At 48.3% G+C, this 26,539-nt stretch overlaps 1 protein-coding gene across 1 annotated transcript in view; it reads left to right on the top strand.

The window, feature by feature from the left end:
• The first annotated feature begins 515 nt into the window (after nt 1–515).
• The window catches only part of ANO2 (anoctamin 2), a 247,533-nt gene continuing 221,509 nt past the window's right edge, over nt 516–26,539 (top strand). Inside the window, exons 1-6 of the mRNA XM_027543394.1 lie at nt 516–667; nt 1,778–1,832; nt 5,543–5,594; nt 17,466–17,521; nt 19,197–19,238; nt 25,974–26,038. Coding sequence (XP_027399195.1) covers nt 516–667; nt 1,778–1,832; nt 5,543–5,594; nt 17,466–17,521; nt 19,197–19,238; nt 25,974–26,038 — 422 coding nt within the window. The remainder of the gene's footprint in view (nt 668–1,777; nt 1,833–5,542; nt 5,595–17,465; nt 17,522–19,196; nt 19,239–25,973; nt 26,039–26,539) is intronic.

Here is a 26,539-nt window from a genome sequence, read left to right as displayed (position 1 = left end):
AAGAATCCACCTGCCAATGCAGGAGATACAGGAGACTTGGGTTCTATGCTTGGGTCAGGAAGATCCCCTGGAGGAGGGCATAGCAACCCAGTCCAGTATTTTTGCCAGGGAAATCCCATGGACAGAGGAGTCTGGTGGGCTTCAGTCCATAGGGTCACAGAGAGTCAGACATGACTGAGCGACTGAATACCATCTGTGCACACACACGATGACATCACACAGTAGGCCTCCTGTGACGATGTAACGAAGCCGTATAGGAAGTTTGGACCCCTTACTGCGCTCCTCCTTTCCTGCAAAGGTCACCTTCTTCCATGCAAATAGTTGAGGGTGTTCGCCACTGTGTGAGAGCAGTGGAGGAAGGGCAGGACCCTCTGCCTGGTTTCCCTAGCTCGTCCTTCCCCCCGAGTGTCCCTTATGGGGGATTTGAGCCCCGTGCAGCTCTGGCTGCGAGTCCTGCTCCTCTGAGTGTCGGATGTGGCCTTCTCCTCCTCTCACTGGTAGCTTTGCCTTCGCAGATGTACGAGATCAAGTCCCAAGGCAGCATTGCAAAGACGTTCAGCAAGATTCTGCACAAGCTGAGTGCACCCCTGAAGCCTCGAGTGCCCGAGCACAGTAACAGCAGGATGAAGAACCTCTCGTATCCGTTCTCCAGGGAGAAAATGTACCTGTGAGTAGCGGGGGCTGTGGGGGGTCAGGCTGTGAAGCGGCCATCCAGATATAACCATCCTTCTGTAATAGAGAGGAAGCCAAGGTTCCGGGTCCGTCCAAGGTCACGCTGCCTTAAATGGCTAAACTGAGACTGGCATGTTGACTTCCTGGCCGGCTGTTCTTTTGCACTCTGCGTCCTCCCCTCCCTGGGCCCTTTGTCCACATCTGCCTGGACATCTGACCTGCCGCCTCCCGCGCATCTCCATCACTCAGCTTCTGGGTTCCTTCAAGACCAGTTCTTAACACCCAATGAAAACACGCTGTCCATCTCTTGAGTTTTCATAGCAATGGTCTACAAGCGATCACATTCTACTCTGCATTAGTGACTTGGAAACACGCCACAGTGCCTGGGCTCCCGGGGCGGGGCATGGTTCAGGTGTCTGTGTTCCCTCCAGCACAATGCACTAAAGGGGTGGGCTTTTGGTTTTTTTTTTTTTTTTTGGAGTGCAAGGTCAACATTTGAAGTTTAGAACAGACATAGGTCTTGCATAATTAGGAGTTTGGTATCTATTATGATTTTTGTGACAACAGGGACAACATTAAATGAAAATTTGAAAAACAGTTATAACCCCAGCATCCAGAAACTGTACTCTTCTTTGCTGTTTTTTTTTTTTTCTTAAACTTTGTCCATACACGGGAATCCTTTTTGCTTTTGTTTTTAAAACTTATCATCGTGTAACATTTTCGTATCATAGTCTAAACGTTTCTACAGTATTTCTAAAGTTTTCATAATTATAATTTTCAAACAGCTGCATGATAATCTATCCTTTAGGTTTTGAAATTGCATATTCCCTCCATAATCTTTGTTATAAGTAACTTTGAAAGGTATGTTTTAATGTAGGGAACTTCTTTCCTTCTGTTGAGATTGTTCTCCTAATGATACATTTCTATGAGAAGTTTTCAGAATTACTGGGTCAGAAAGAGCATAAACATCATAAGTGTGTGTGTGTGTCTTACCCACCTAGCTATGTTGTTTTCTAGAGGCTTGCCTGGGGGCCGGGGTGACAAGCAGTCCCAGGATAAGGATACAGCAATGAAATGCACTGACAGGCTTTCTTGGTGTCTGCAGGTACAACATCCAGGACAAGGACACTTTCTTTGATAATGCCACCCGTAGTCGCATTGTAAGTAAACCAGCTAACCAGGTGCTTAACCAGTTGTGGTGGGCTCAGGAGGGGGTGGGGAAGCCTGAATCCCCTTTGACGGGGCATCTCTCTCCATCCCTGCTGCCTCCCATCATCCTTTGCTTGGAGTTGCCTAGCAACAGGGAGGAGAATTCAGGAGCTTCCCAATCTCAGTGGTGAAATAGTCTCAGGTTGTGAAGGATATCTCCTCTTTATGGTTGTCCCACCTGGGCCCTTCTTGGAATCATAAAAGCAGGGACTATCAGAACTTGGGGCCAAGGGTGGAGGGACTTTCAGCTAGTCAGGTGACTCCTTTGCTTGACAGTTGAGGAAACTGAGGCTCTACGATGTAATAAATTAGAAAAAAAATCAGGCATATTGTTGGTGTCCGAAGAAGTGCTCACTGCTGAGCCTCTGTGACTCTTTCTTTCATCCTCAAAGGGTCCTGGGCATTGATGTGTCAGAGAATGTTAAAGCTGGCCTGTTTGTCCAAGGACACAATTACCAGCCTGTTCAATAGAAGCCAACATTCATGATGATAGCCGTTCTACTGTCTTTTTTGTTGTTTTATTAGACTATTTAAATATTTGAAATACATATTTTAAAAGTCTCAGAAGCTACAGGACAGGCAAGACGGCACAGCAACAACTACAACCAACCAACCAACCAACCAACAAAACCCCCAGGAAATGTTAATAAACAATAGAAGTTAATTTATTTCCTCTATGTATGCAAAATGATGCTTTCCTGAAATTTTCTAGTCTATCCATTGAAAAATCCAAACCATAAGTAAGTATAGCGCGGATGATCATGGGGGCTAATTGTTGAGCTGTGTTGAGGGCACTGAGGCTGGATGCTGTGGTAATTGCTGGGGTGTTTGCACAGGGTATAGAGGTAAGATGGGATACAGGCATGCCATGCCTTTTCCAGTGTTCTCCTACTGTCTTTTTCCCTTTCAAAGCCAGGGTTCTGGATTTTGCAGGATGGTTGATTCTAATGAAAATCTGCCTAGGGCTTGGACCCTGCGGCCCCAGTCTGAGCTGTAGGGCATCTCTGTTCACTATATGTTTTTCCTCTACCCACCTGGAGAGCCTACGGACAGAAGAGGAGAGAGAAAGATGGGCCCCAAGAATGCTGGTCACAGTGGAAACACGGCATCATGTTTCCCTCGGGAAGGACTTAGGTTCAAATAAGGAGGAGGAATAAGGGTGAGCCTTGTATCGAACAACTGACTGTTCAAAACTGGGAAAGGAGTATATCAAGGCTATATATTGTCACCCTGCTTATTTAACTTATGTGCAAAGTACATCATGCAAAATAATGCTAGGCTGATTGAATCACAAGCTGGAATCAAGACTGCCAGGAGAAATATCAGCAACCTCACATATGCAGGTGATACCACTGTAATGGCAGAAAGCAAAGAGGAACTAAAGAGTCTCTTGATGAAGGCGAGAGAGGAGAGTGAAAAATCTGGCTTAAAAGTCAACATTCAAAAAACAAAGATCATGGCACCCAGTCCTATCACTTCATGGCATAGATAAGGAAAAACTGGAAACAGAAACATATTTTAATTTCTTGGGTTCCAAAATCACTGCAGACAGTGACTGCGGCCACAAAGTTAAAAGACTTCTGCTCCTTGGAAGACAAGCTATAACAGACCTATATAGCGTATTACAAAGCAGAGACATCATTTTGCCAACAAAGGTCCATCTAGTCAAAGCTATGGTTTTTCCAGTAGTCATGTACAGATGTGGCAGTTGGACCATAAAGAAGGCTGAGCGCCAAAGAATTAATACTTTTGAATTGTGGTGCTAGAGAAGACTCTTGAGAGTCCCTTGGACAGCAAGGCGATCAAACAAGTCAATCCCAAAGAAAATCAACCCTGAATATTTACTGGAAGGACTAATGCTGAAGCTGAAGCTCCAGTACTCTGGTCAACTGATGCAGAGAGCCAGCTCTTTGGAAAAGACCCTGAGGCTGGGAAAGATTGAGGGCAAGAGGAGAAGAGGGCGGCAGAAGATGAGATGGTTAGATAGTATCACCAATTCAATGGACATGAATTTGAGCAAACTCAGGGAGATAGTGAAGGACAGGGAAGCCTGGCATGCTGTAGTCCATGGATAGGGAAGCCTGGCGTGCTGTAGTCGCAAGGAGTCGGACACAACTTAGGGACTGAATGACAGCAACAGCTTAGAGGGACTTCCATGTCAGCAGGGTGGGTGAGAAGGGACCGAGGATTGCAGGAAGCTACAGAACATTTCTAAGTCATGCTGAAAACATAGCCTTGACTCTGCCTGCAGAATGTGCAGGAAAACACTCCAGTTCCCTTGGCCTGGTGTTCTAGGAAGATTTAAAATGGCCATATGATTTCTTTTATCTGCCTATGGAAAAAAGCATGACCTCCCATTGTCCTGACTGATGCTGTTACAAGAAGTTTAACTCTCACCACGGCTCAGGTCCCACGTCTTGGGGGGGAAGTTATAGGGAGTCGTGGAAATTACCCGATAATTGCAAAGTGCTTGTAAAATAATGGACTGCCATATAAATTCTGTTCCTAATTATTATTGCTGTTGAATATGGCACCGTGTTATAAGTGAATTAAACATTCTTGGGCCCCATTCCGCTGGAAGTCATTTATTTTCCACTCCTGGTCTGTGGCTGGAATGTGGGAGTGTGAATGGTGATGAAGTAACACATCTTTTCTCATCCTGGAGGCGTCTTCCTTCCCCTCCTGCTCATTCCTCAGTCCACCCAACTCTGTGACAGAGGGAGAGAGGCTTGAGGTTTGTCTTGGGGTCTGCTCTGACCTGGACTTTGGTCTGAGGACCTTGCCCGCATCTCCTTAGGCCCGTCTCCTGTGCCCTCTTCCCTGTGGCCGTCTGGGCAGACCAGTCACATGTCCCGGCACAGAGTTCTGTCCCTGGCACCTCCTTAGAGCTGGGCACAGGCTTGGGACCCGTTGGAGGGCACTTGTTGGCAAGCAGGTTTATGCTGCGCCCTGGGCTTCCTTGGCTCGGATGCTCTCAGCACTCTGCCCTCACAGTGAGTGACAGGGTCCATGCAAGCTCCCCACTCAGGGACTGTTGATCTGTTAATGAGCAGTGGTCCTTGGTCAGCCATCACTATGCACCCAAGGTACTCTCTGAGACGTGGAGTCTTGAGGACCTGGGAGACCTACTCTGCCTGGGGAGGCAAGATGCTCAGGCAAAAAGCAGAGAAGTAATACTCCCAGTGACCAAGACATAGGGAGCCCTTTCCCAATTCCCAAAGCACTTTCATGGTTCCCCCAAACATCTCCGAGAGACAGCTCTATTACAGAGGGGACCATGGGCCCTCAGAACCTGCCCGGAGCTTGCCCAGGACCCCTCAGCAGCAAGGCACTGTTGGGGCTGGTAGGGAGGGCACCCCTCCTTCTTGCCTCTCCCCACCCCCCAAGTGTCTTCCCAAGCCCTCGCAGAGGGGTGTGGGTCTGGGGTCCCCTTCCTTCCTGTAACTTCAGTCAACATACAGCCTTTTCTTCATTTTTTGGGAGGGGGGGTAAGGTGTGGCGTGTATGTGAGGAGGTTAGATGCTCTGTTTGTATGGGCTTGACCAGGAGTCTGTGAGCTGGCACCTGCCTAGGTACCACCCCCCCGCCCTGCACACACACGCACCAGGCCGGGCTGCAGCACGTGCCCAGGTGCTCACAGCCTCGCTGTTGTCTGTTTTAGGTGCATGAGATCCTGAAGCGCACAACCTGCTCTCGAGCCAACAACACGATGGGTAAGGACCCTCCCACCACGGGCCGTGCTGATGGGGGGCCAGGGCAGCCTTGCAACAGACGAGAGCAAGACAAACAGATGCCCACACAGAGGGGGCGCCCCACCTGCCCCCGGGTGTAGAGGGGGTCCCATTTCTCATGGGTCTGGGGCTGCCCCCCAGCCTTCACCCCGGGTCTCTGTCCTTCCTCTCCTTTCCCTGAACCCACGCTGACACCTTCCACTTGATCCCAAGTTCAGCTGCTTTCTTTTCACCATCTCCAAAATGTTTCAATAACTGCCCAAATCGTGGCTGGTTTTTGTTCATTTTTGAGAAGAAAGACATTTTAGTGGCCTTTTAGTCCAAGCCTCTGCCTTGATGTTTAAAGAAGCTAACCAGCAGGGAGGGCGGATGAATCTGAAGATGCCTCTTCTGAGTTCAGCATCCTTGTCACCATGTCTGACTGAACCTGTTTGCCTTGTGGTTTGATTTTTGAATCCGGGGGTGTTTGTGTTTGAAACAGGACCCCCAGCATTTGGGTACCAGGTAGGCAGTTGGGACACTGATGGATGATGGAAGGGACACAGGTGATGGGGGGGTGACACCATGAATTTACATCCATGCTCAGGTGTCTTGTCCATATGGTCCCCCTGCAGGTGGAAGGCTCTTTCCAAAGGGGCTGTTGTTACTCATCCCTCAGAACACTTGTCACTCAGGTGGTAGACCTTTCACTTTTGAGGCAGCTTTGAGTTGAAAAGAGTCATTTAGAGAAAAGTCTAGGGAATAATAAAGTAGGCAGCCAGATCAAACCAGTCAATCCTAAAGGAAATCAACCTTGAATATTCACTGGAAGGACTGATACTGAAGCTGAAGCTCCAACACTTTGGCCACCTGATGCAAAGAGCCAACTCACTGGAAAAGACCCTGATGCTGGGAAAGACTGAGGGCAGGAGGAGAGGGGGACAACAGAGGATGAGACGGTTGGATGGCATGAGTTTGAGCAAACTCCGGGAGACAGTGGAAGACAGGGAAGCCTGGCATGTCGCAGCATGGCAACACCTGGCATGCTGCGACCACGGTGCTGCAGGGACTTTGTGACTTAGCATGATTTAGCGGCTGAATGACAATAACTGAGGACCACCAGAGGCGGCAAGAGATCGGAAGATGTATCTAGTGTTTTCTTGTGGCCTCTGTCAAAGTCCTGGAATTTGCTATCACTCAGCTCAGTTGGTAAAGAATCCGCCTGCAATGCAGGAGACCCCAGTTCAATTCCTGGGTCAGGAAGATCCCCTGGAGAAGGGATAGGCTACCCACTCCAGTTTTCTTGGGCTTCCCTTGTGGCTCAGCTGGTAAAGAATCCGCCTGCAGTGTGGGAGACCTGGGTTTGATTCTTGGGTTGGGAAGATCCTCTGGAGAAGGGAAAGACTACCCACTCCAGTATTCTGGCCTGGAGAATTCCATGGACTGTATAGCCCATGGGGTCGCAAAGAGTCAGACACGACTGAGTAGCTTTCACTTTCATTGTCAAAGTCCTGGAATTTGCCATCACTGCTAATCCAGTTCACTCTTCAGTTGTATTAACTTGCCTTACATCCTCCTTGGCTGGACCAAAACTGCTTCCTCGGGTGTCACAAGTGATCTTTTACTGCCCGCATTTCATGGCCTTTTCCTCCTCCTTCATCTTCTTGCATCTTACTGAATGAAGACCTGTTCATTGAACCTCCATCTTCTGACAGCTGAGATCCAGGGAGGGGCCACTGACCCACTAATCGCTGTCCTTCTGTTTCTTCCTCCTGGACCACATTCAGCTTCCTCTTCCTCCTCCCCCATTTTCAAGATTGTCTTCTCCACATTCCTTGGACTCCTCATTCTCACTCTGAACCGAATTCTTACAGCATTGAATTCCTATTTCTCCAGGCTCCCGTTCCACACCCATCTTTATAGCGACTGGCTAGATACCTCCACTGAGATATTCCCAGAACTTTGAAATCAGTGTCTCGCTATGTCCATTTCCATCTCTTTCCTCATTTGCCCTCTCTGTCTCTCCCGCTTTTCTGCCTGTTAACATGACTACCCTCTGGTTTTACTCTTTCTGTTCCCTTTGCTGGAATGTCCTAGCCCACGTCTCACCTGGGCCCACCCTCCAGACCAAACAGCTCTGTCCCCTGGTTCTTCCTGTATGCTCTCTCCTTGGAATTCCCATAAGTCTTTCTCGATGCCTATGTTCTGTGGCTTAGACTCCCAAGACAGTCCTTGAGATGTGTCTGGGTCGTCTTTTATCCCCCAGTGCACCTGGCTGGGTGCCTTGTGTGTTCCACTCAGTTGACTTGCTTTATTGAACTAATTAAATGTGCCCAGCCAGCTGGTTTCACAGCAGTAACTGCTGAGTTCCCAATGATGGGTGTTTGTGGACAAATGACTTCAATTCTCTCTAACTCAGTTTTCCCTTTTAGGTAAATCGGGGTGAGAATGATCTGTCTTGCAAAGTTTTTGTAAAGACTGGATAGAAAACTGTTTGTTTTGTAACCTGGAAAGTCCTTAAAAACTGAAGTTTATTTTGTGGGCTGCCTCTAGATTGGTGAAAAGTCATTAGAGACCATCTACTTTACGACAGCCAGTTTTTATTTCCCACCTTTGAGCATCTGGGGGTGTGTGTGTGTGATGCCACAAAGTCAGACATCTTAAGGATTTTGTTGTTGAGTAGTTTTCAACAATTTCTTTCTTTTTTGACATTTAGAAACCATTTATTAAGTGCATGCTCAGTGTCAAATAATGTTTTAGAAACTGAGAGATGGCAAGATAAATTTGACCTAATTTCTATCCTCATGGGGCTCTTGGTTTAGCCATGTGGACAAACATGTAAACAGATAATTATGAGATGATCGGGTAGGTATGATATTAGAACTGTTCAGAGAGGGCGAAAGGGAACACAGATTCAGAGCAGCCCACTCCCATGGATGCATCTAAGTATCATCGTAAATTATCTGGTGTTAGGACTTCCCTGGCGGTCCAGTGGTTAAGACTCTGAGTTTTCAATACAGGGAGGGCGGGTTCAGTCCCTGGTTGGGGAACTAAGATCCCACATGCTGCGGGGCATGGCCCCAAAATATTGTCTAGTGTTAGTTTCATGGCTGCCTGGGAAAGCTGGTGGGTCAGGAATTATCTCTAGTTACCAAAGGCACAGGATGGATGGCTCATTCAAGGTCACATACTGAGACACTGTCAGAACTGGGACGAGAACTTGGGTTCCCTCACTCTGATCCTGTCTCCGCTGCAATCCGGATGCAGAGACCTAGGCATGGAGTCAGGCTGAGTCTTCACGCGCTGCTGCTTCCACGGTAGTCGCGGATGATTTATTAGCTCCTAACAAGAGACGTGTGACTGAACTGTGTTTCCCAGCAGAGGAGGATGCTGAAGGCCAATTTTCCGGTTGTTTGATTTCTGCCTGGGAAAATCCAGCACCCTTTCAGCTTTTTGGCTGACTTACCATCTTACTTAGAAGTTCAGAAAGAAAGAGGAATGTGATAACATTGTGAGTCCTCAGGATAATGCGGGCCTTTGAGCTGTGGGTCAATTTTGATTTTATTGCCCTTCTCTCTGGTTTTATAGAGAAACGCAAATGGGCTAGAACTGGCTTAGATTTCCTCCAGAGGAGGTTTGCCTCATAAAAGTAAAAGAAAAAGGAAGAATGGGATCGTGCGTGGAATTGTTTTCCAAGGTATTTTCATTGATCTTTCAGCCTCAGATTTACCCTTTATGTGGTATTTACCATTACCTTTGTGACCAGTTTACAAAGCTTTATTCCCTTCCCCATTGTCCTCAATTACAGTAGAGATTAGGAGATGGAAAGGATGATAAAGATCAGAAATATTCATAGAAGATGGAAAAATAAGACTAAAGATAATAATAATTCAGACATACTTCCATTCATCTGGTATTATCATCTTCTTTGTAGAAAGTATGTTTTTCTGAATGCCTACTTTTGCAGAGCATTATATATACAGGGTGTATGTATTGATTTATTTATATTCCTGTCTTGTTCCACAAAATTTCAGAGGTAGCTTACAAGAAAAACAATAAAACAGCATAATATAAATAATAAATTAAAAAATAAGAACCAGGAAAAGCACAAATTAAAATAGAATGTTGAAACTAGGAGGAAAAAATAGAAAGACATATTCAAACCATACGGCCCTCTAGTTTCTGCAGTTGGGTTGCAAATTTGACCTTAAACCTAAGTGAGAGGGGAATACATTCAGTGAGGTAGCACTTAAGGTCCTCAGCAACATCTTTTTATATAGAAATTGTTCTAAAGTCTCTCATATAATTCCCTGCTTTCTAATACAGATGATATAAACACAGAGTCTCTATAAAGGGATATGTAAATATATGTACGATTCAGGATAGTCCCTGAGAACATAAATTTATTTATGTTTCTTTGAGGATTGTAAAAGTGTTATTGGAGTTGTTTTGCCCCCACTGTCTGATTTTTTTGAATTCTGGACTCAGGTAACCTCCCTCCTTGAGTTTTGCTTTTTCAAGGTTTGCGTTGCTATTTGGGACACAGAAAAACCAGCTTATTAGGACTGGCAATAAAGAGAGAGGGAAAAGGCATTGAAGGAGGGTCTGGAAGATTCTGCTGTGATTGGGGGCAGGACCTTGAGGGATGGGCTGCATGAGAGACCTAGATAATGTTTTCTCCTGGGTTCTCTGTTGTGAGAGCTGAGATAACCAGATAAGAGGTCTCTGCACATAAGAGTTTCTCCCTATAACCAAGGTAAGGATTCCTCGCACGTTTGTCATTGTATGCTTTGCAAAGCACTTTCACACTCTTTACTCTTTATCTCATTTGATCCTTTAAACTCCCGCGCAGAATAGGTTCAATGGATATTAACTACTTTCACAACAGAGAGATGAACATCCAGCCCAAAGTGAGAAATCTGGAGCCCAGCTGAACCCCAAGTCTCTTGGCTCTTCTTCACTGATCTTGTAATTAATCAGTTAATAAATGGATGAAGTTATTGGGTAAGATTTTCCAGTGAAAGTGGAAGCTTAGGTTTTCCCACTGGGATGTCCATTCATTCAGCAAATATTTATTCATATGCTGTGTGTCATTCATGTTTGAGACCTGGGGACTAGAGTAGGGCATAGGTCAGAGATAGATCCCTGCCCCTACAGAACTTACATTTGAGAGGAGTGAATAAGCCATGTGACTGTCTGACAAGAGAGATGCCTACAGGGAAAGCAAGTAATACAGAAGACATAAAGGGAGCCAGCCACTGCAGAGAATCAGGTTAGGGTCCCACCAGGAACAGACGACTCACTCAAATGAGCATCGTTCAAGGCAGGAGTATCAACAGAGAGACCATTTACAGAGGCACAGGTAGTGGGGGTTGGGGATGTCAGGGCAGTGTGGTGACCTAGAATCAGCAACAGGGGAGCTGTTACCATCTCTGGGCCCGTGAGACAGGGGAGGGGTTCCTGGTGATGAGAAGGACAGAACTGGGCCGAGGACGGGAGCAGGTGACTGTATGGAGAGGAGGCTCCTGCCTCCCTCTGACCCGCCAGACCCAGGAAAAACCAGTGGATCTTGGGAGCCCACTGATTTCAGAGAGAGAAGGGGAGAGGGTGCCTTTCTAAAGGAGACAGAGCCGGGGGGAGAGGCTGGGGAAGCACCAGTTCCAGCTGTGGGACCAAGAACATGTGGTCAAGTCACGTTTCCTCACTTTGCCTGTTTCTCCCCTTTTGAACCCACGGAGGGACCCCTCCATGTTCTTGAAGTTTCTTTCAAGCGCTGATATTCCCTAGGTTTTGATTGGAAGGAGCAACATGGTCTTCTTTCTGTGGGAGCCAATCAGGTCCAGAGAGGGACTGACTTTCCTCCAGGTGCACAAACTGTGTTTTTAACCTGCTCCCCAGGTGCCTGTTAGGGACTCTACAGGTAGACAGGATGAGCGCACCATGAGCTACCACAGGCTTCCTACCCTGTCCAGGAGTGGGGAGAGTGGCCCACGTGCTCGCCTCCTGGGGATCTGACTCTAGCTTCTGTGAATGAAGACCCTAGCTTCAAACAAAGCCCAGTCTTCTCTGTGAATGGCTTAATCTTTCTTGTGATTTTTTTCTCACAGTTGCTATATGGGCATTCAGTGTCCAGTCCCTTTCAGGGTCCTAGCCAGCAGTACCATCTCTTGGATGTTCTCTCTTCTTTTTTTTTTTTTTATTTTTCAGTGAAAGGAGGGGCAGAGGGTAAACATTAGCACAAGAGAGGGGAGCTGGCCTTGAAAAAGGGATGGGCATTTGGTGATGGTCTAACACTTTGCCTGCTGTGCTACAGTCCATGGGGTCACAAAGACTCAGATACGACTTAGCGACTGAACAACAGCTCCTGTAACCTCCCCAAGACAACTCACTCTTTGTGTTTTTGTCACTTGGGAAGTGAGGGATGGGGGCTGATGCACCCACCACATCCAGAGCCTGGGTGTGCTTGTGAGTCTGGGGTCCTCAGGATGGTGGCTGATTGTGATGTTGTTGTTGTTGGCTGTGAGTCGTCACAAACTTAGCTCAGCTTGACACGGTGCCACCTAATCCACCTAACATAAGATCGGTGGTCAGGGTCAAGGCCATACAAGTTCACCCCATCCTGGAATGCCTTTCAAGTACACATTACCATGGAAAGTAGCCCACACCTCCTTGACCAACACCTTTTCTGTTCCTTCATATGAAAACTGTTGCCTTTTCACAGACAGAAAATAGCAGCTTGATGGAGCTATGTATTCATAGACATATTGGTGTCAGAGCATTTAAACAAATGTATGCTTTGGGCATCTCCTCTCCCTGCTCGGGAGACGATGTCTCAATTATTTTGACTGAAGCCAGGCTGTGTTGTGTGCTGTAAACATCTGGTTTATCATTCATCCAGCTGAGCTGGTTTATATTTTGTTAGAAGAAAAGGCTTGGGATTAAAGGCATTTAAGTAATTAAGCACACGTCAAGACAATTTGGTGATGGGTAAATATAGTCTCTGTTAAATGCACCGTCTGGGGGGCTCTGGTTTGGATTTATGTCCGGCTAGAGTACAGGGATGAAAGCGGAACGCCGGGGGAACGGGCCCGGTTCTGGGAGGCAAGGAATCAAAACCAAATGAGTTTTCAGGAATTGAGCGCCGTGCCTCCAAGTACCTGCCCCGATGCTTGGCCTGGAGAGGACAGAGCTGGGGGACAGAGGATACCCTGTCATCTGGTGGCACTGGTAGATTTCGTGAGATTCTCACTCTGGGAGGCAGACCATAGACTGTGCTTCCTGCCCAAGAAACCAGAGATGTCTTGGAAGCTAAATGAGAGAGCTCAGGTTTTATATTATGAGGGTGTTTTTGGGTATCAGCCCCAGGGTCTGAGTCCACCCTACTCTCGTCCTTGACCCTGACCTTGTGTTTGCAGAGAGGTGGTGTTGCTGGGCTTGGCTAGGTCAGCAGAGCTGGGGCCAGTCCTGGGCAGAGAAAAAACATGAGCCTTTCCCCGGGGGATTATGGTTCTAAGTAACAGGTGTGAAGAGGCTGGCGACTTGAAGGGACTTTGGGGATCAGTAAAGAGGTCCTTGGTGAGCCATGCTTTGTATGAGCTGAGGCACCACTTCTCTTTGGAGAGAGAGGGAATGGAAAACACCCGTCCTTCTTCCTGGGCCCCCCCCCACTTCTGGGAGTAAGAGGGCAGGAAAGGGGGTCTCTCTCCCCCGAGTCTCGAGCAGGAAGGAAGGCCTTTGGATATTATCCTGAAGAAGAAAGCTTTGCTGTTTCTGGCCAGATGGGTGGTGTACGATGGAACCAATTAGCTGAAAAGAAAGGGGAAAATTCAGAATTTCAATTTTCAAAGCAGAGACTCTTTTTTTTTTTTTTAAAAAAAGAAAACGTTTGATTATTTTCTTCTTTCAAACTGATTTCCATGCTTGTTTGGGAGTAGATTCTTGGTGTCTGAAGTCTGTGGTTGAGAGGCCAAAGTGGTGCTCATTTTTGGGTGAAATTGTGGATATGTGGTTACTTTTCAGCGTGCCTCTTCCCCCCCACCCCCACTCCTCCTCCTTTCGTGTGCCATCCCCTCCCTCCACCTGGCAGCCACTGATGGGAGGGCCCATATGTTATCACCTGAGAAAGGGGAGACCCACAGCAGCGAGGCAGAGACATCGTCTGTTACAGCGTTGTGGAGCTCTGGTTTGATGACCTGAATCGTCTTGGCTCCAAGGCAAAAAATACTTGGTCTGGGCTTCCTCTCTTAGGAAGCAGACTAGTTAACCAGGGTTTAAGATTCCTTCATCAGCTGCTGTTTAGTTGCTTAGTTGTGTCTGACTCTGTGTGACCCCGTGGAATGCAGCCTGCCAAGCTCCTCTGTCCATGGGATTCTCCAGGTAAGAATACTGGAGTGGGTTGCCATTTCATTCTTCTGAGGAATCTTCCTGACCCAGGGATGGTACCCAAGTCTCCTGCTTGGCAGGCAGATTCTTTACCATGGAGCCGCCAGGGACAGGTTGCTAAAGAACGTTGGAGTAGTGGGAAGGTGGACGCCTGTGATAAATGAGAAGAGATCCTGAGATCACTCCCGCCACAGGACTGCTTCCTCTTCTGGCTAACAACCGTGACCCCTTCTGTGCTCCCCATAGTGAGGTGGGAGCTGCAGGAGACTCCAGTGAGAGGGGCGTGCTCCCTGGCCTCAGGTACCTTGCAGACTTTTAGGGGCTACCAAAGAAGGAGAATGACAACCCACTCTCGTATTCTTGCCTGGGAAATCCCAGGGACAGAGGAACCTGGCGGGCTACAGTCCATGGGGTTGCAAAGAGTTGGATACGACTGAGTGACTGAATAACAAAGAAGCAGTTAACAGTATTCTAGAAGTGAATCTGGCATTGAGTGCCAAGGAACTTTATTTCCCTTGGGAGGTAGGGTGCATAGTTTTAGACCTCCGACGATTTGAGGTCTTTTCTGAGGCTCAGGCCACAGGACCCTAGAGTTCAGGTCTTCAGCCCAGTGCTCTCAGACCCTGGGCTATTGTGCTGAGCAAAGCCTTGAATTAGCAGGAGAGTTCCACACCTGCTGAAAGCTTCCATGCTGTTCTGGTATTGTCTGCAGGGTATATGCTGCTGCCATGGCAGCCAAAGGGTGGGCGTGACTGCAAGGATTGAGTGGCCAGTGAGTAGGTTTGCAGTCTGGCTGGAGCCCTGCCTGTTCTACTTCAGCCTCTATCCATGTTGACAGCTCCTCTGTCGCTTTGAACCACCCCCTGCTCCCTCCCGACTTAGGAGCCCTTCCCTTGATGACAGTGGGGTGGCTTCCTATGGCTGTGGTTACGGCTCTTGAACTGATTAATGATGCTCTGGGGGAAATTGTAGTCTCGAGAGGAAGACAGATCTGTAGCTCATTCAGACCCTGGATACCCCTCCCCAACCCATAATCTCTTTACCGACCCTCCAGTGGCCCACCACCCCAAACTGGTATTTCTGATGTTTTCTGTTCATGCCATGAAGGAAATGTAAAATCAGGAAAGTACTGGCCCTTGGGTGATGTTTCAGCACTGAGATCTCAGCTCTCAATGCACTGAAAGAGTGGCCACTTCTGCTGGGTGCCCCTGCTCCCATGTGGGCCCTGGCTGGACTCTGGAATCTGAGCGGCATGGTTGGAGGAAGAGGGGGCTGGTGGAGGGAGGATTGTTCGAGAGCCTCTGAGGCTCTGAGCATGTGGTAGGGCACTGAGTGGGCACAGGAGGTGGAAAACCATGAATTTTAATGAGTCACTGTTGTGGAACTTCGCCACCCAACCTTGTCCTCTCTCCAGAGTGGTGCAAATGCAGATGACTTTGCATTTGGGCATCATACGTTGTTCCCCCTCATCACTCTGCTGTCTACAGCCTCTCTGTAAAGAATGGTTCAGGGCAGAAAGCGTGTTTGAGACCAGGGAAACCATCATGTGCCAGAGAGCCTTCCCTCCAGCTCCTCCCCCCCCCCCCACCCCCTCACCAAATGTACATCCCACATGGCAGAGTTCTTGAGCTGTTGAGATATAATCCCTCCCATCTGGGAGCCAGCGACCCGGGGCAGCCTGTCCCGAGTCACAGAGCTTACAGGCTCTTTATAGTCTCTGAATCACACCATGAATGAAGGCAAGGGGATGGTAGAAGAGCATCTTGTACAGATGTACAGCTGTTTAGTAGGGTCTGCTGTGTGCCCAGTACTGTAGAACACAGTCAGGATTTTAAAGAAATGGATCCCTTGTTATGTGGTTTCCCAACTTTGTGGCCCTCTTTACACTAGAAAAGTCTTCCCTGGTGGCTCAGACTGTAAAGCGTCTGTCTGCAATGCAGGAGATCCGGGTTCGATCCCTGGGTTGGGAAGGTCCCCTGGAGAAGGAAATGGCAACCCACTTCAATATTCTTGCCTGGAAAATCCCATGGATGGAGGAGCCTGGTGGGTTACAGTCCATGGGGTTGCAAAGATTCGGACACGACTGAGCAACTTTACTTTGCACTAGAAAAGCTTATTGAGAGAACTCAGAGCATTTTCATCTAAGTGGGTTGTATTGATCAGTATCTATTGTATTAGAAGTTAAAACCAAGAAGAGTTTAAGGATACACAAACCCCATTCCGTGAGCAGTCAGGGTTGACGTCATCACAGATCATAAAACTCCGATGTAGACTCTTGAGAGACTAGGAGTGGAAAAGCAAATAACATCTTAGTGCTATTATGAAAATCATTCAGGGGACTTCCCTGGTGGTCCAGTGATTAAGATTCAGCCATACAATGCAGGGGACTCCTGTCCAATCCTGGATCGGGGAACTAAGATCCCATGTGCTGAGGGGCTCCTAAGCTTGCATGCCACAGCAACTACTGAGCTCTTGTGCCTCAACAAGAGAGTCTGCTTGCAGCGACTGAGGCTCAGCTCAGCCAAATAAATAAATATTTAAAAATAATAGTTCTCACCTTATAGATCCCCCCTGAAAGGGTCATGGGGACAGATGGGATTCCTCAGATCACACTGTGAGATCTAATGGTACAGACAGATCAGTCACGGGCAGTAATAGGTGCTGCGAAGGAACAGGGAGGGAGCAGAAATGAGTTCAGGCAAAACGTGGTGGGATGCTCTGATGCATACTTTTGTTGGTTATAATGACCATGATCCATCCACATGGTCACTCCTATGCTGACACTGAACACAGATATTCTCCTGCACTGCTGTGGCTGCTGAGCAGGAGAAGAAGGAGGTGGTGGAGGTGGTTTGGGGGCTGCAGGGATCCAAGTGTGTGAGGACAGGACGGACATGACATTTGAGAAAGCCTACCTGATAAGACTCTTGAGAGTCCCCTGCACTGCAGGGAGATCAAAGAGTCAATCCTAAAGGAAGTCAACCCTGAATATTCATTGGAAGGACTGATACCAAAACTCCCATACTTTGGCCACCTGATGGAAAGAGCTGACTCATTGGAAAAGACCCTGATGCTGGGAAAGATTGAAGGCAAAAGGAGAAAGGGGAGACAGGATGACATGGTTGGATGGCATCACTGATGTAATAGACATGAACTTGAGCAAACTCTGGGAGATAGTGAAGGACAGGGAAGCCTGGCGTGCTGCAGTCCATGGGGTCACAAAGAGTTGGACACAACTTAGTGGCTGAATAACAGCACAATGCCTGATATTTAATCATTTGGGATTAAAAACCTTGCATTTGGCAAATGAAAAATTGTTCTAATACTAAGAAGTAAAGTGTGGAAGAAACTTCTTGCCTGGGAGAATCTGGAAGCAGGAGCCAGTTCTCAACTGAGAGGTGGGGTTGGGGGCATTAATATTTATCAGAAGACCAAGGTCAAGGTGAGAAGTCCTGCCCTACAGTGACCATTTTCATCTTTCTTCTCCTGCAGGTATTAACTCTCTGATAGCAAACAATATCTATGAGGCTGCCTACCCATTGCACGATGTGAGTACCACCTCCACCACTCAAAAGGTGGAGCCCTGCAGGCAACGCAGCAATGAATATACAGGCAGGAGGGAACCATGGCATCGAACCACCTTGGCTGGTTCCCGACCACGTGTGAAAGACAGTAATCCCCAGCTTGATATTTGCCAGTTGTCTCAAACTGTCTAAAAAAAAAGTGAATGTTTTTGTCTGAGCCTCCTCTGCATTCCCTGCCTTGATTTTGGGGAAAGTGTGAGAAGCTGGTTACAAGAGAGATGGGGAAGGTGGATTCGGAGAGGCAAGTCCCAGACTGTGATGATACACAGCCTGGACCGTTAGGCCCTCAAATGACAGAGAGTGATACGTGATATTATGTATGTAATATTATATGTGATAGTTATATGATAGTGTTATATGGTACTATATATATATTTTATATGCGATATTTTTTCTGTGATTTTTATTTAGATGTGAAACTTTTCATCCTTCTATGGGAACATGTATTAAGTGTTAGTGTCAGGTCCTTTTTTCTATCTTGACTTTTTTTTTAATTTAAATTTTTATTTTTTTTTAATACTGAAAGCATTTTGTATGGGGGTATGGCCAATTAACAATGTTGTGGTAGTTTCAGGCAAACAGCGAAAGGACTCAGCCATACATATACATGGATCCATTCTCCCCCAAACAGCTCTCCCATCCAGGCTGCCACATAATAGAGCAGAGTTCCATGTGCAATCAGTAGGTGCTTGTTGGTTATCCATTTTAAATATAGCAATGTGTACATGGCCTTCCCAAAGTCCCTAACTGTCCCTTCCCTCTGGCAACCGTAAGTTCATTCTCTAAGTCTGTAAGTCTCTTTCTGTTTTGTAAGTGAGTTCATTCATATCATTTCTTTTTAGATTCCATATATAAGGGATGTCATATGATATTTTCCCTTCTCTGTCTGACTTACTTCACTTAGGATGACAATCTCTAAGCCCATCCATGTTGCTGCAAATGGCATTATTTCATTCTTTTTAATGGCTGAGTAATATTCCATTGTGTATATGTACCACATCTCTATCTTGACATTTTTGAAGGAGATCTCTAAAATTCCTTCTACTATTGTGTGGTTAAGAAAATAGAGAAACTAATTAAGGCTTTCATTGGCTGGGAGCAGGGTTATAAACATCCCATAACAAGATACAGTGATATTCTTCAAGATGACTCATGAGGACCTTAACTGGCCCATGAACTCAGGGCCCCCTGGCTGCCCTGTCCACCCCGTCAGTCACTTTAGCATCTGCCGCATGGTGGGACCCAATGAGACCCCTGGGGCGGGTACCCTGAGCGCCTGATGAGATTTCCCAGGTGACATCTTTGCCGTGGGCACACGTGAGATGAGGCTCTGCTGGGTATGGACAGGGCGCAAGGCAGGTTTCCAGGACATGCTAGTCTGCTTCCAGGGTGGGCTCTGCCGCTCCGTTTGCTGTGAGCAGGTACAGGAGGCTCCGAGGCTTGTGAGGGGAGCCACCCGCTGTAAGCTCATAGGACACACAGCAGGTGCTGGTGGCCACGGAAGTGGACCAGTGTTTCCTTCCGGGTCATGCCCTTGACCTTTCTTAAATGGGAATGAAACAAAAGGGTGGCGTCGGGAAATTTAAAAGGGAACCGTCTCTCTGTTTTTGATCATGCTCTCTGTTTTCTCCTCCCACAGGGTGAATATGACAGTCCAGGGGATGATATGAATGACAGAAAGGTGAGCCGACCTGATGCTGTGCCCAGGGCTCTGGGCTCGGGGACCGCACGTGGGTGTGGGGCTGCGTAGACACATCCTGGGTGTTCTACTTACTGCTTATCTGTATCAGCCGGTTTTCCACAGCCCCTGTCCCCAGGCATTTGGAAATTCGAGGGCCATTTGTGGTCACTGACATGACTGTATCGGGGTGCGGCTGGCATTCCTTGCTTGGTGGACTGGCGATGCCACATCCTGAAATATCCCCAACAGTGGTACGCAAAGGCAGCGTGCCCACCGCTGATGACAAGAGAGCTTTAGCTGAGAAACACTGAGCATTCAGAGCTCTTAATTTAGGGAGTCTTCAACCTCTGGGATCTAATTCCTGGTGATCTGAGGTGGAGCTGATGTAATAATAATAGAAACAAAAGTGAAAGTGTTAGTCACTCAGTCGCCTCTGACTCTTGGCAACTCTATGGACTGTCGCCCACCAGGCTTCTCTGCCCATGGGATTCTCCAGGCAAGAATAACTGGAGTGGGTAGCCATTTGCTTTTCTAGGGGATCTCCCCGACCCAGGGAGTGAACCTGCATCTCCTGCATTGGAGGCTGATTCTTTGCTGTCTGAGCCACCAGAAGAAATAAAGTGTACAACGAAGGTCGCGTGCTTGACTCATCCCGAAACCACCCCCCCAACCCTGGTCCATGGGAAAATTGTCTTCCACGAGACCAGTCCTTGGTGCCAGAAAGGTTGGGGATTGCTGCCTTAATTTATAGAAGGGCAAACCGAGGCACAGGATGATGGTATACCTTGTCCATGATAACACTGCCACAATCAACCAGGAAGGAGCTAAAACCCCTGTGACCTCAAATCCCATGTTCTTACTAAGCATATAGCCATTGCCATTGTGTCTTGTTTGGGGAAGGTCATCTTTTAAGTTATTACTCTTATTCTCTAGGTAGACAGGTTCAGCGACCCCCAAATTATAGATGAGAAACTGTGTATTCCAGGCAGCTGGGAATGAAAGGTTATATTTAGGGGAGGGAAAAGGGTCCCATTGGAGAATCTCTCCTATGTCAGGCACAACTCCTGCCTGGACAGCTCTGTCCCCAGCTGTCCACGTAGATCCCGTTTCCTCTGTGTGCTGATACCCTGGGAGCCTGGGTACCACTCTCTTCTCCAGGGATGATGCTCTAAGCATCACCCAGCCTGTTCAGTGGAGCTGTCCATCTGACCGCCCCCCTCATGCCATTCTCCAGCCAGGTTCCCAGGCTTAAGTGACTCTGGTGAGTAGAGGAGGGTGGGCGAGGGTGGGCGTGATGAGGACTACACCCTCCCTGCCCCCGCTCTGTTGTCTGGAAAACCATTCATCCCCCAAGTTGCTTTTGAGCAGCCTTCTTTTTATCCTGCCTATTAGTCCCTGTTATGAAGTGTTAAGTATTAAAAACATAAAAAGGTCTTTTCCAGAAATACGGCCGTGATTGCTTACACATGTCCCCCTTTCTGCCTGCCCAGGGAATCTGCTGCAGTTTTTCGATGTTTTAACCTCATCTGTTTTCTATCTGATGCTCATAGTCTCGGGGTTTAATTTCCTGAAAAGTCCCGGATCAGATTTAAAGGCAAAGAGAAGCCTTTCTCCCCATATCTCAGCTCGCTGGTCTCGGCCATTTTCTGTCCTCCTATTTTTTCATCTCATGTTCCTCCCCTTTAAAGGGTGATCACCACCCCACGGCCCACCTAAGAGACCTCTTGCTGAGTGGGTGGTGACCCCCCGCCCGTCAAGGTAAGGCATTTTACAGGAACATTCCAGAGACCAGGAACACACAGAACTCCTGGGAGAAATCAGCCAGTCCCCTGTTATCCTCACAGAGGCAGAGAGAAGCTACGTGTAGGCTATCCAAAATCTATGTGCCTTTGTCTGGAATAATATTATATTATTGTTAACAGTAAAACCCCATAGCAGAAAGTTGTCCCCCAGGAATTGTTTTACTTAGGGCAGTGCACATCCCAGCTGGGGAGGTGGATGGAACCTGGCAGGCAGGGACAGACCTCCAGGGCAGAGCTGCATCTCAGTGGATATTTCCCAAACCTGATGTCAAGCGATGCTCAGTGAGGATGGACAAGTGTCTCTGGAAGGCAAAAAGCCCATTTCTTTTCTTTTTTTCAAAATAATTTATTTATCTGTCTGTGCTGGGTCTTCGTCGCAGCGTGGGCTTTTCTCTAGCGGCAGCGAGCGGGAGCTACTCTCTGGTGTGGTGTGCGGGCTTCTCGTTGCTGTGACTTCTCTTGTGGGGCTCTAGAGCGTTTGGGCTTCGGTAGTTGCAGCTCGCAGGCTCAGTTGCTCTGTGACATGTGGGATCTTCCTGGATCAGTGTCCCCTGCATTGGCAGGTGGATTCTTTACCGCTGAGCCACCAGAGAGGCCCCAAGGACCTCATTTCTTGGAACTTTTCCTCAGGTTCACCAGCCAGTCCTGGCCTCCTTCTTTTCCTCTGCCTGGGTCATGTTTAGGGAAATAAAATTTGCTGTGATGGGAGGTAAGAGGATCATGAATGAGACTGAAAACTTTTTTTTCTGTCCATTTGGATTGGAAAATGGATAGTCAGCAAGGCCAGGAGACTGGTTCCCATGTCCATTAATTCAGTGATCCCTGACCTTTTTTGGCACCAGGGACCAGTTTTGGTGGAAGAAAGTTTTTCCACGGATCAGGCGAGGATGCGGTTTCAGGATTAAGCGCTTCACATTTTTTGTGCACATTGTTGTTGTTCAGTCGCTAAGTCGTGTCTGACTCTTTGCCACCCCATGGACTGCAGCACGCAGGCCTCCCTGTCCTCCACTGTCTCCCGGAGTTTGCTCAAGTTCGTGTTCACTGAGTCGGTGATGCTCTCTAACCATCTCATCCTCTGCTGCCCTCTTCTCCTTTTGCCTTCAATCTTCCCCAGCATCAGGGTCTTTTCCAATGAGTCGGCTCTTTCTATCAGGGGGTCAAAGTATTACTATTAAGTCAGCTCCACCTCAGATCCTCAGGCATTAGGTCCTGAAGGCTGGGGACCTCTGCATTAAATGGTTGTTCTGTTAGGACTGACCCTGGCATCCAAATCCCAGCCGGTTCTGCAGCCAGGTGGACGTGACCTCTTGAGTGTGGCAGGGGGACCTCTCACTGCAGGGCTGGCTTCGCTCCTGGAGCCTCAGAGGTATCTTGAAAGAAAGAGCTGAAACCTCTGAATATGTGTAGCACGTTTATTTGTATTTGTCACATTGTAATAGTCTAGCGTTCTTCAAGAGGGCTGTGGGAAGGATTTTGGTTAGGTACAAGGGAGAACCTTTGTATTTGGTCTTAGAGGAGGTGCAGAATGGTTGAGAACTGATGGGAGATCACTCCTCTGGGGGACTTTAGTGGTGATCCGGCCATCCTGCTGGTACCCGGGGTTCGCCTCCCCTCTTCCCTGAGATTTGTGGCTGTTCCAGTGATCTGCCTCTTAGGTGGAGAGCTCTCTCTCCCACCCCCTGCCCCCTTCTGCCTAGTGCAGCCTGCAGTCTCTATGACTCAGGTCCTCCTGGAGGGTGATTCGTGAGAGGTTCCCTCCCTCTGGAGACCAGAGGTTTCTCACGTTTCGAGAAAGCAGGGCTGCGGGGTCTGCAGCCACCTCAGTCCATATCTGCCAGACTCGCCTGCTTTTCTCAGCATCCCAGAGAAGGGACTGTTACTGTCTTTTGAGGGAGGCTCGAGCCCCGCTCATATCCCATGGCTTCCCTGCCCACTTACAGAGAGTCCTGGGTACAACCTTAGAAGATAACTTCCTTTAGCAGCTTTTATACCCTCGGTCCTAGATCTTCCAGCTTTTTTAGAGGGTTGTCTTCTCTGGTGGATGGTTAAAAAGTGACCCACCAGAAGGTTCATAACGAGAGTCTGTCTGGATTTCCGATGGGAAGACTTCTTCTCAGTTTCTCTTAAGGTCTAGTTTTCCCATCTTGCACAAGTCACATTGAATTAATGGAGCAGTGACCTACTAAAAACTCAAATAGGTCATTGCAGGATCCAGGGGGTAGAATTCCATCCTCTCCCATTCTGGTCCTCCCGTCTCATCAGTATCTCTCAGCTGGCTGCAGCTGGCATTTCTGTGTCTGCCACAGGTCCAACTGAGGAGCTTGGGACCTCGGTGAGGGTCATGGGTCTCATGCATCATGCCATCCTCTGGCCTTGAAGATGGCTTTACCAGCTCGGTCCTTTATAGTCTCATGAAACACTTATACTGACCCACTCTCAGCTGTGGCCCTCGGGGATCAACCTGGCCTCTGTGTGCTCTGATCCATCAGCGGGCTGGTCCCCGTGGCTTGTTTCTTCCTGCAGTAAAGTTTTGGGATCAGACCCATGTGCTTGGAATGACATCTGGGGCCTCCAAAATAAGGCTCTGTCCACCGAGAAGGAGCTGTATACCCTCTGGCTTTATTTGCAGGCTTGACCAGTTGGTGAAGAGGACATGACGTAACTAAGGGAAAGAGCAGATTTAATAAGATCTAATAAGCTAGCCTGGCATGCTGCAATTCATGGGGTCTCACAGAGTCAGACACGACTGACCGACTGAACTGAACTGAATAAGCCAGGAGCTTATTAGGAGGTTCTGTTGCAAGTTACCATGATTGTCCTCCTGAACTTGACTGACACATGCTTATCCCTGTGGGGCAGAGACTCTGGCCTGCCTCCCCGCATCCTGACCACTGGTCTGTGCTGGGACCCTGTAACCAGGGCATGACCTACTCGGTTTGAAACTGTGTGGTTAGACATTTGTAAAGATAGCCAACAGTCTATAGCACCCGCCACCTAGCTCCTGCGTCACCTGCCCGGTGGCCGTGTGAGCCTGCCGGGCAGAGCTATGTGGGCAGCCAGGCATCACTGTCACATCACCTCCCAGGTTTGAAGCTTGGAGCTCCTGCTCCGGCAGGGTCTGCATGCTGATGTCCTCTGCTGTGTCTGTCCGGCCCATCTCCATGGGGCACGGGCAGCTCTCTTGGCTCAATCTCCTCTGTATCAACCAGTGATGGATGCAGCCTTGAGAAAGGACTCCTGGGGATTTTGTCCAGCAGGTCTGGGAGCCAGCCAGGGGCAAGGCCTGGGAGCCTGGCTCTCATTTTGGACCTGAGCCAAGCGGGCTACACTGGCTTCCTGGAGCATTTTCAGTTTTCCCCTTCAGGGCAGTGCAGACGGGTGTTCTCAGGTTTAAGGGTTGGACTTTGTGACTTGGAGAGGAATGTGCCCTGGAGGTCAGGGCCTCGGAGGGAGCACTGACGTCCCACCGCTCTCCCAGGAGGCCTTGCCTGTATCTCTTGACGCAAGCTGGCCTCCCTGTGGGCCCCCAGTGATGTCACTGTGACAGCCAGGTGCTGGTGAGCCCAGCGTTGGCACTGGGGAGGGAATAAAAACCCAGGGCAGTAGAAGCACCAGGATGACAGGGAGGAAGAGAGATAGTAATAACGGTATGATCAGGTTTGGAGCCTCTTGCCTGGAACAGAGCATCAGGCTTCACGGATTCAGATCTGCACCTGCCCACCGGGCACCGTGTCGCCCCCTCTGTGTTGGGGTGTCCTGCTCTGTAGAAGGTGGGACTGTGGGTGCAGTTTGCACCATCAGGGTCCATGCAATTTCTGGTTCTTTTTTGAAGTTGTTGGAGGACACTGTGACAATAAAAAGTCTATAGCTGCCGAGTAGGAATGCCAATTCTTATTTCAGTTTTAATATGGTGTCTTTGAAGACTTCCTGTAGGGCTCATGTTCAGCCATCTATCCAGAATACCTGGTTAGAGTCACTTCTCCTTGCTAGAATTGCATGAGTTCTGTGTGATGTGTGAGAAGATGCGATGCAGAAGACTAGGAAGTGTGAAATAGCATTATCTCCCAAGATTCTCCCCTTGCTCAGCCTGGCCTTCCTGTGAGGACACGTCACATGCACTTTTCTCAAGGCCTTGGCACAGAAGGCATGTTCTCCTAGTTGAAACACACCCCCACCTTCTAGGTCTCAACCCAAATTTCACCTCCTCAGAGAGCCCTTCTCTTGCTGTCCTTTTTTACATTCCCTGGTGGCTCAGAGCGTAGAGTATCTGCCTGCAACGCGGGAGACCTGGGTTCAATCCCTGGGTCGGGAAGACTCCCCCGAGAAGGAAATGGCAACCCACTCCAGTATTCTTGCCTGGAAAATGCCGTGGAGGGAGAAGCCTGGTAGGCTACAGTCCATGGGGTTGCAAAGAGTCAGACACGACTGAGTGACTTCACTTTATCAATAATTACTTTGTTTTAAAATTAATTTTGATCTGAGAATAGTTGATTTGCAATGTTGTGTTAGTTTCAGGTGTAGAGCAAAGTGAATCAGTTATACATAAACATATGTCCACTCTTTTAGATTCTTTTCCCATCTAGGTCATTAGAGTATTGAGTAGAGTTCCTGTACTGTACGTGTATGCTGCTAAGTTGCTTCTATCATGTCCGACTCTTTGTGACCTCATGGACTGTAGCCTGCCAGGTTCCTCTATCCATGGGATTCTCTAGGCAAGAATACTGGAGTAGGTTGCCATGCCCTCTCCAGGGGATCTTCCCGACCCAGGGATTGAACCTGCATCACTTATGTCTCCTGCATTGGCAGGCAGGTTCTTTACCACTAGGGCCACCATGCCTTGGCAAGTGTCTAATTTTGACTTGCTAAGCTGGATATAAAAGGTGACTAGTTGCACACTTCACCTCTAACCTGGTTCCCTGTTTTTCTTGTTTAGCTGCTGTATCAAGAATGGGCACGCTACGGGGTGTTTTATAAGTTTCAACCCATTGACCTCATCAGGTAAGATGTGGGAGGGGACCCTCAAGAGGACCTGAAAGATCCCTGCTGACCTTCTTGGCCCCTGGAGGTCTGTTGGCCAAGCAGAGGACTATTCTAGACTACCTCCCCCCACTGCTCTGTGTCTTACCGGTGGCGAACCAGCTCCTGGGTGAGGGAGGGCAGTGTTGGCCATGGGGCAGCAGATAATACAGACAGATGTCCCGTGACTTGCATCTTGGGGTCATCAGCACTGTGGTCTCCCCCTTTCTGCTCTTGGGGGAGAAGGGTGTGTAGAGTTCTTCTTTTATTATCATCCCTCTGATTTGCCTCAAGAAGGATCTGGGTGCAGCAGATCCTTGGGTCATGGCCCAGAAGCCACAGTGCCGAACAAGAGGAGGAGAGACCTGACAAATCATATAAAGAATAAACTGACTGGTCTGAGAGGATATGTGGACTTTTTACGGCTTATCCAGAATGATTGGAAGGGAGGAGAGACTGGGTTCTAAATCCCACCCTTTTAAT

Source organism: Bos indicus x Bos taurus, chromosome 5, assembly GCF_003369695.1.
Source record: "Bos indicus x Bos taurus breed Angus x Brahman F1 hybrid chromosome 5, Bos_hybrid_MaternalHap_v2.0, whole genome shotgun sequence".
Lineage (NCBI taxonomy): Eukaryota > Metazoa > Chordata > Mammalia > Artiodactyla > Bovidae > Bos > Bos indicus x Bos taurus.
The sequence above is the reverse complement of the archived record's forward strand: the minus strand, read 5'-3'. Positions and strand labels throughout refer to the sequence as shown.